At 44.0% G+C, this 9,981-nt stretch overlaps 1 protein-coding gene across 1 annotated transcript; it reads left to right on the top strand.

Annotated features, from left to right (window-relative positions):
• The first annotated feature begins 1,151 nt into the window (after window positions 1-1,151).
• LOC117885403 (olfactory receptor 5V1-like) lies at window positions 1,152-1,802 on the top strand. Its single transcript, XM_034786711.1, has one exon. It carries the CDS (start codon window positions 1,152-1,154, stop codon window positions 1,800-1,802), a length of 651 nt encoding a protein of 216 aa, XP_034642602.1.
• Window positions 1,803-9,981: the final 8,179 nt, after the last annotated feature.

The following is a 9,981-nucleotide window of genomic DNA, read 5'->3' as shown; positions in this document are numbered from 1 at the left end:
TGATCGAAGCACTGGTGGTCGATTTAGCAGGTCTAGTGAAGATTCACTAAATCAGTCGTAGATCGCTCTCCCTTCGACTCCTGTACTCCACAGGATCAAGACGAGTAGGGGGAGTCAATGGGAGAGTGTCTCCAGTTGACATCACGTAGTGTGGACCCCGCAGTAAGTAGACCTAAGCTACATCTATTTGAGTTACGCTATTCACATAACTCAAATTGTGTAGCTTTGATCCGATTTCTCCTGTAGTGTGGACACGGCCTTAATTAACAAACCAGCATGTGGAAATCTAGCAACACCTCATATGAAATACACTACAAAAATTACAACACATAACAGAGAAAGAGGTACTTATCGAACTGGCCAGATCCCCAGTGGGTGTGAATCAGCAATAGTTCCATTGGAGTAAAGGGGCCAGGTCCCTAGCTGGCGTAAAAACAGCTGTATCTCAACTGTTGTTAGAAGGACAGATTTAAGAGTCATTAGACCAGAGAGAAACAGCAAGAGAGTGGATGACTTTATAGACCAGTGGTTGGGGCCCTCACCGCAGATGCAGGAGACACAATATCCAGTCCCCTTTCTCTAGTGGCTTTTTACTGTGGGGCCTGATTTGGATATTTGTTTAATTAAAGTGGCAGTTAGGTGCCTAAGTCATCTCTATCTGGCCCATTTTGTCTATGTAAAACACACAAATTCCAGTATGATTTTTGCTATTTGTTTCTCTACATTTTGTCTATTTAAAAAAAATATTTTACAGGTTTTAATAGGACTCTTTTTACATTCATCCTGCTGATCAGATTATTTGCACAAGCCACTTCAATTTTATGATATTTATTTTTTATTCATTTCATTATTGTTTTTGTTTTTATGTTTGTTAGTTTTTTGGTCTTACAGGTCACAGTTTTCTTGAATAAATATCAGTGGAAAATCAAACCACAGTGATTGCATTTATTATCCTTGGACTTTCCAGTGACCCACAGATGCAGATTTTCTTCTTCCTGGTGTTTTTAGTTATTTATTTGGTTACTCTGGTTGGGAACATAATGATCATGATGGTGATAAGAGCTGATTCTCACCACCACACCACCATGTAATTCTTCCTGTTCCATTTATCTTTTGTTGATATCTGCTATTCCTCAATCACAGTGCCTAAAATGCTGATAAACTTCCTAGCAGAGCACAAAACTATTTCTGTCAATGGCTGCATTGCCCAGATGTTCTTCATCATCCTCTCAGGTTCTGAAAAACTTTTCATTCTCTCAGCCATAACATATGACCACTATGTGGCCATCTGTGACCCATTGAATTACATGGAGAAAATGAGAAAAGAGATCTGTGTTCAGCTAGCGAGTGGCACATGGGCAATGGGTTTATTTCATGCCCTACTTACCACAGTTCTTACATTGAAGTTGCACTTTTGTGGGCCCAATCAAATCAGCCATTTCAGCTGTGAGTTCCCTCATCTATTACAGCTGTCCTGCACTGAAACCCTCACCAACCAAGTGGTGCTTCTCACTTCCACTATGATATTTGGATCAAGCTTCCTCTTCACCCTGATCTCCTACATTCATGTCATCACCACCATCCTTAAGGTTCGCTCTGCTGAGGGCAGGCATAAAACCTTCTCCACCTGCAGCTCCCACCTTATTGTGGTTGGCTTATTGTACATGACAGTTTTTTTCCAGTATACAAAACCCAGATCAGTCTCCTCTGTGCTTCTGGATGAAATGCTCTCCCTCCAGTACAGCATCTTGACCCCCATGTTAAACCCCATCACCCACAGCCTGAAAAACAGGGAGGTGTAAACAGCTGTAGGGAAAATATGGGGACATTCCTGTTTCTCAAGTAGCTGTAGGGACACAGAACTTAATTAGTTTTAAGAGCGAGATGGATACGTTTATGAGTTAGGCTGTATGATGGCATTTCTTGTGATGGTGTGTAGCAGGGCTCAGCAGCTCTGGAGCTCATTTCTGGTTTCTGTCTTTTGATCCTAGCTGTCATGCTTCATGGTTGAAGGAAGACATCAGCACAGGTCCCCCTGCAGCAACCTATTCTGGGAGGGATTTTTTTTACTCCTACCTCTGAAGCTGGAGAGGGGATATTGGATATGGTGGGCCAGGACTCAGAGATGGCACTGAGCATTCTCTCTCTCAGATGTTTGCCTAGGCTGTTCAGGGACTATCAGTTATGTAAGCCTCTGTACAGATGATTGGAGAGTAGATAATGTAACACCTATTGTTAAACAAAGGCTCCAGAGGCAATCACAGGCTGGTAAGCCAAACTTCTGGATCATACATATTGGTTTAAATTACAGTAAAGAATGAAATTATCAGACACAGAGATATACAGACTATGCTGGGGAAGAGTCAACATGGCTATTGTAAAGGGAAATCATGCCTCACTAATCTATTAGAATTCTTTCAGGAAATCAAGAAGCATGTGGACAAGGATGATCCAAGGGATATAGAATAATCAAATGTTCAGAAAGCCTTTGACAAGTTCCCTCACTAAAAGCCCTAAAGCAAACTAAGTAGTCAGGGGAGAAGAAGCAAGGTCCTATCATGGGTCAATAACTGGTTAAAGGATACAAAACAGCGGATAGGAATACATAGTCAGTTTGCATCGTGGAAAGAGGTAAATAGCAGGGTCTCCCAAGGATCTGTACTGGGACCTGTGCTGTTCAACATATTCATAAATGACCTAGAAAAAGAGATGAACAGTACGGTGGCAAAAATTGCAGAGAACAGAAAAATTATTCAATATAATTATATCAGAAGCAGGAAGCCTGGCAAACAATCATGGGGCATTGGACAATCAAGGTGCTAAAGGAGCACTCAAGGAAGACACGGCAGTTGCAGAGAAGCTAAATGAATTCCTTGCATTGGTCTTCACTGCAGAGGATGGAAGGGAGATCCCTTCACCTTAGGAGACAAATCAGAGGAACTGTCCCAGACTGAGGTGTCAATAGAGGAGGTTTTGGAACAAATTGATAAATTAAACACTAATAAATCAAAAGGACCAGGGGTCATTAATCCAAGAGTCCTGAAGGAATTCAGATATGAAATGAAAGAACACCTTCTTTTCCTTACAGTCATGAAAACTGTCATTTCACTAGCACTTTCTCCCAGAATTGCCTTCCTCCTTCAGATTCCTCCCTGTAGGTCAGATCGTGTCTAACATGGTACCACAGCCACACCTTTCACCCCCATTCTGACCACCCCACACAGAAAATCCACTTGCTTCAGCTCCAGCCAGTTCCATCCCAGGTTTTGTGGTTCTGAGGTCCCAAATGGACTCATGGCCCATGGCAGAATAGTAGGTCACATCCATAGACTCTTCTTTTATAGGTGTGTGTGGCAGAGGGGGGAGTTTGTGTGTGTTTTTACAAAAGCTAAAAAGCCATTTGCACTGAAAACATTGGCTAATATGCTCCACTCAGCCTACATAAGGAATAAAGACTTACACTGGTTGTTAGAGACCTCAAGTTTGGGATTTTAACGGATCGTAAGGGAGCTAGGTGCTCAATCCTATTAATTGTTGCACTGACTTTAAAACCACTAACCAGAACAAGACACATATTCCTCTCTATTTGGTAGTCTTACAAATATCCCAATAAACTGGGGACTGGACAGGTTGTGTAGAGTAATTGAGGTGTTGTCAAGGCTGAATACCCACTCTGTCACTCCGAGTGCAGAAGTGGGGCCCGCGAGGATTTTAAAAATTAATACTGGCCACTCCAGGCTTGTATTAAACTCCCAAGGTTACAGCTTTTCTCTGAACTTGGCTTGGTAAATGCTGCCACCACCCAAATGCAAAAAAACAAAACAAACAAAAAAACCTTTGAACCCAGGAAGGAACACTTGGGAATTACTCCCTGTGGTGTACCCGCAAGCCCTTTTCACCCCTGTCAGGGTTCCCTCCCCACTCTGAACTTTAAGGTACAGACAAGGGGACCTGCATGAAGAACCCCTAAGCTTATTTCTACCAGTTTAGGTTAAAAACTCCCCTATTCCTTGGATTAAGTAACGCTGCCACCACAAAGTGATTTAAACAAACATTTAGGGAGGGCCACTTGGAGCCCTACCTTACCCAAATATCCTCCCAAGCCTCTACACCCATTTTCCTGGCCAGGCTTGAGAATAATCCCCCAAGCCCCTACACCCCCTTTCCAGGGGAGGCTTGAGAATAATATCCTCACAAATTGGTATAGGTGAACACAGACCCAAACCCTTGGATCTTAAAATGATGAAAAATCAATCAGGTTCTTAAAAGAAGAATTTTAATTAAAGAAAAGTTAAAAAAACCTCTGTAAAATTGGGATGGTAAGTACTTTACAGAGTAACAAAAGCCTCAAGAACATAGAGGATCTCCCCTCTAGGCAAAACCTTAAAGTTACAAATACAGGGATAAACCTCCCTCTAGACAAGGAAAATCACAAGCCAAAATAAAAGTAAGCTAACACATTCCCTTATTATTACTTACTAATTCTAACTGAGTTGGATTGCTTGCCTTCTTGATCTGTCTCCGGCAAGCACACAGAACAGACAGACAAAGAACAGACAAAACAAAGCCTTTCCACCCTCCCCAGATTTGAAAGTATCTTGTCCCCTTATTGGTCCTTTATCAGGTGCCAGCTAGATAACTGAGTTTCTTAACCCTTTACAGGTAAAAGGATTTTGTGACTCTGGCCAGGAGGGATTTTATAGTACTCTATACAGAAAGGTGGTTACCCTTCTCTTTATATTTATGACCACCCCCCTCCAGGGAAGAGCTGAGAAAGAAAACAAAGAAAATTAGTTGTGGCTACCAGCTAATCAAAGAACATGCACAAACTTCTTAGGACAGCAAAAATCCAATCCTGTTCTTAAAAAAAGTAAATGTTATTAAAACAAAAAGCGAGAAAATATATCTGGAATTTAGATTTTTGCTAGATTTTAAAAGAACAATTACAAACATCAAGCACCCAAAATAGCTTTCCTGAAGGTTTATCTTAAAGGTTACAAGCAAACGAAAGCATCTGGGATTAGCACAGGGGAGTCCACAAGCCAAAAAGAAATAAAAGAAATAACCCTAATCACATCTTTTTAGACATTCCCTAATTTTACATACATATCTGGGTTTCCAGATAAGTAGGTTCAAGGTATGAATTGATAATCTATAATCATACCTGGCTTAAAGCTGGTTACAGCGTTACTGCTCCATGTCCCAGCAGCCCAGAGAACAAGAGACAAAGGGAAAGTTTCTTTCCCAATTTTAAAACGTTCTGCCTTTCCATTGGCTCTTTTGGTCAGGTGCCCACTCCTTTTCTTTTATCGGTGGGGTTGTTAACCCTTTAGAGGTAAAGCACACAGAGAATAGCTCAAGAGGGATTTTACCACTAACTGGCTGGCTGGGTGTCCATCAAAGGGAGCTACTCCCCCTCCTTCATATATCGTACGCCTCCCAAATCACAGACAGTGCTGGCCAGTCTGGTTCGAGTTGGGTCCACACCAGCTTGGATTTCTTCGTGGAGGTTTAGGGAACAGAGTTGATAAGATACACGCACCTCTAATTTTACTAATAGTTACATGAAGAACTAAACAGTACTTTTTACATTTCAAGGACTACAATGACTTAGAATACAGGGACATTTTTACCCAGCAGATTCTGAGAAACCTTCCCAGGAAAGTGCATCAGCCACTTTGTTAGAGTCTCCTGAAATGTGTTGTATTTTAAAATCAAAGTCTTGGAGAGCTAAACTCCACCGAATAAGTTTTTTGTTAGTCTCTTTGACAGTGTGAAGCCACTTCAGTGCAGTATGGTCAGTCTGCGGGTGGAACCGCCATCCCGAAATGTATGGGCGTAGCTTCTCCAGAGCATTCACAATGGTGTAACATTCTTTTTCTGAGACTGATGAGTGGCTTTCCTTCTCAGAAAGTTTTTGCTGAGAAACACGACAGGATGGAATTGTTGATCTGGTGCTTCCTGCATTAAAACTGCTCCTACACCACGGACAGATGCATCTGTGGTTACGACGAATGGTTGGTTGAAGTCCGGGGCCCTGAGTACAGGGTCAGATGTAAGGGCCGCCTTAAACTGGTTAAAGGCTTTCTGACAATTCAGTCCACTGCACTGCATTTGGTTGTTTTTTTCCTGGTCAATTCTGTCAGTGGGGTGGCAATTTGGCAGTAGTTTGGTACAAATTGTCGGTAACACCCGGCCAAGCCCAAGAAGGACTGAAGCTGCTTCTTTGACTTAGGGACAGGCCAACTGCCCCAAGAGCACCAGACGACTACAACTCATCACCCTGGATCAGGAGTGCTGCCAGCTTTTCTGCCGCCCTAGGCGGCGGAAGGTCCTGTCCCAAAATGCCACCTCCCCCCCACAGAGGCGGCGGAAGGTCCCGCCGCCGAAATACCATCGCGGTCGCTGTCCCCCAAATTGTAGCACCCTAGGTGACTGCCTAGGTCACCTAATGGGTTGTGCCGGCCCTGCCCTGGAGTTCCACAAAGAGCCTTCAGGCTCAGATGTCTTTCAAATACCCCCAGAGCGAAGGGAAACTGTGAATGTGGGCAGTAGGAAGATTACTGCATGGAGAGGCACTGGAGCACAGGTGTCAGCTATCAACCAATCCCTGGTGGACCACAAATACGTTGACCCAGATGCCCAAGTGACAGTGCAGCCCTTTAAGGTCAACTCTTTTAATTTGCCTACGGCCAAGTTGCCTGTCCAGTACAAAGGCTGGTCGGGGATATGGACTTTTACAGTCTATGACGATTATCCCATTCCCATGCTAATGGGAGAAGACTTAGCTAACCATATGAGGTTAACAAAAAAGGTGGGGATGGTCACCAGCAGCCAGGCTAAATAGACCTCCACACCTAACTCCATTCCTGAGCCTCCTACAGGGACCCAGCCAGAGGTGATGGAACCTGACCCCAAACCAAAGTCTCTGGCAGCAGTTATAAATCCAGTTCCTGGGACCCAGCCAGAACCAGCCCAAGAATCAAAACTGGCAGAGCAGTCAGCACCAGAGCCCTTGCTTGCAACCCCACCAGAGTCAGGGGAGCCAGCACTAAAGGGCACCACAGAGCCTGCATCTGCAGCAGCAGCTAAACCCGCACAAGAGGCTCAACTGAAGCCTGAAATACCACCTAGTGCACCAGCACAGAGCAGTTCACAGTTAACGGAAACAACTCCATCACCTGCATCGCTTCCAGTGGGACCAAGCCCAAGTCCACAACCCAGTGAGGAACTAATGTCTAAAGCATCAAGGGAGCAGTTCCAGGCATAGTAGGAAGCAGATGAGAGACTAAAGGGAGCATGGACAGTGGCATGGAGTGACCCACCACCTCTCAGCTCTTCTAAAAGGTCCAGGTTTGTTATAGGAGGACTCTTATACAAGGACACCCTCTCTGGTGGGCACAAGGAGGACTGGCATCCTCAGAGACAGTTGGTAGTTCCAACTAAGTATAGGGGACAGCTCTTGAGTTTAGCCCACAATCACCCTAGTGGCCATGCTGGGGTGAACAGGAGCAAGGACCATTTGGGGAAGTCATTCCACTGGGAGGGAATGGGGAAGGACATTTCTACTTATGTCCGGTCTTGTGAGGTAGGAGAAGTGAGGTAGGAGAAGTGCCAGAGGGTGGGAAAGCCCCAGGACCAGGTCAAGGACCACGCTCCAGCCACTCCACATCATTGAGGTTCCATTTCAGCATGTAGCTGTGGATATTTTGGGTCCTTTCCCTAAGAAGATACCCAGAGTAAAGCAGTACATACTTACTTTCATGGATTTTGCCACCCAATGGCCAGAAGCAGTTGCTCTAAGCAACACCAGGGCTAAAAGTGTGAGCTAGGCATTGATAGACATTTTTGCTAGGGTAGGTTGGCCCTCCGACATCCTTATAGATTCGGGAACTAACTTCCTAGCAGGGACCATGAAACATCTTTGGAAAGCTCATGGGGTGAACCACTTGGTTGCCACTCCTTACCACCATCAAATAAATGGCCTAGTGGAAAAGTTCAATGGGACTTTGGGGACCATGATATATAAATTCATGAATGAGAACTCCAATGATTGGGACCTAGTGTTGCAGCAGTTGCTCTTTGCCTACAGCACTGTACCACACCCCAGTTTGGGATTTTCACCTTTTGAACTCGTTTATGGCCATGAAGTTAAGGGACCATTACAGTTGGTAAAGCAGTAGTGGGAGAGGGTTATATCTTCTCCAGGAACTAACATTTTGAACTTTGTAACCAACCTGCAAAACACCCTCAAGGACTCTCTAGCCCTTCCTCGAGAAAACCTACAGGACGCTCAACAGGAGCGAAAGGCCTGGTATGATAAACATGCCAGACAGCATTCCTTCAAAGTAGGTGATCAAGTCATAGTCCTGAAAGCTCTCCAGGCCAATAAGATGGAAGCGTCGTGGCAGGGGCCATTGGAGTGGGGATTCAGCAAGGATTTTAAAAAATAATACTTACCACTCCAGGCTTGTATTAAACTCCCAAGGTTGCAACTTTTCTCTAACCTTGGCTTTGCCACTACCCAAATGCAAAAAAAAAAAAAAAACAACAACAAAAAAACAACCAAACACCTTTGAACCGAGGAAGCAGTGAATTCCTCCCTGTGGGGTACCCTTAAGCCCCTTTCACCCCCCTCCAGGGAAGAGCTGAGAAAGAAAACAAAGGAAATTAGCTGTGGCTACCAGCTAATAAAACAACATGCACAAATCTCTTAGGACACCAAAAATCCAATCCTATTCTTAAAAAAGGTAAATTTTATTAAAAACAAAAAGAAACAAAATACATCTGGAACTTAGGCTTTTGCTAGATTTTAAAAGAGCAATTACAAACATCAAACACCCAAAATAGATTTCTTGGAGGTTCAGCTTAAAGGCTACAAGCAAACAAAAGCATCTGGGATTAGCACAGGGGAGTCCACAAGCCAATAAGAAATGAAAGAAATAATCCTAATCATGTCTTTTCAGACATTCCCTAATTTTACTTATATATCTGAGGCTCCAGCAAAGTAGGTTCAAGGTATGAATTAATAATCTATAATCATACCCGGCTTAAAGCTGGTTACAGCATTACTGCTCAGTGTCCCAGCAGCCCAGAGAACAAGAGACAAAAGGAAAGTTTCTTTCCTAATATTAAAAAGTTCTACTTTCCCATTGACTCTTTTGGTCTCGTGCCCACTCCTTTTCTTTTCCCTCTGGGCTTGTTAACCCTTTACAGGTAAAACAAACAGTGAACGGATCAAGAGGGATTTTACAGCTAACTGGCTGGCTGGGTGTCCATCAAAGGGAGCTACTCCCTCCCCCCCACACACACACCTTCATGTATCACAGGTGTATTCTATTGGGCCCAGTCAGAGCTTACGTGTTACAAAGTTGGAATTTTCTATAATAATTTAATGAATGACTGAGCAGAAGACATGAGGTGCTTGTATCATGTAGCTGTCTTGGGCGATAGGATTGTGTCATTAGGGACCATCTTGAACTGACGCATTTAAATGGAGCATTCACAGAGACAACGGGAGCCCCAAGGACTAAACAATTGACACCTGCCCATGGGCAACTCTGACAGACATAAAATGTGAACACAGCAGGGGTCTGCAGGAGGAGGATGGGCTGAGAGGTGTCAGATGACTGGATTAAGGGCAGTTTAGCAGTCCTCACCTAGGACTAACAAAGTCTGTGACCAGGAGTCTCTCAATTGGCCTTGCTGTGCAGAACTCATTGTATGAAATGCTGCATGGCTTACCCACGAGGAAGAGTGGGACACTGTGGGGGGTCTGGCACACTGAAGGGGTTCCTCCCAGGGACTTTCTGAAAGCAGGGAGATAGTATAGATCCAATGAGCTATAAAAGGTGAACATTAAAATAAGAAGCAGACTACTTTAACTTATACCATTTATACCCACCTAGTAGGCCTATCTACCCACTCACCCTGTTGATATCTACCCATCTACCTACATATTCACTGGCTGGGATTTTTCAA

The sequence above is a fragment of the Trachemys scripta genome, chromosome 12, assembly GCF_013100865.1.
Source record: "Trachemys scripta elegans isolate TJP31775 chromosome 12, CAS_Tse_1.0, whole genome shotgun sequence".
NCBI classification, from domain to species: Eukaryota; Metazoa; Chordata; order Testudines; family Emydidae; genus Trachemys; species Trachemys scripta.
This window is presented reverse-complemented; position numbering and strand designations above follow the sequence as displayed.

Excerpts from the sequence above, each read along its gene's own strand:
- LOC117885403 (XM_034786711.1), top strand. The coding sequence starts at position 1,152 with ATGCTGATAAACTTCCTAGCAGAGCACAAAACTATTTCTGTCAATGGC.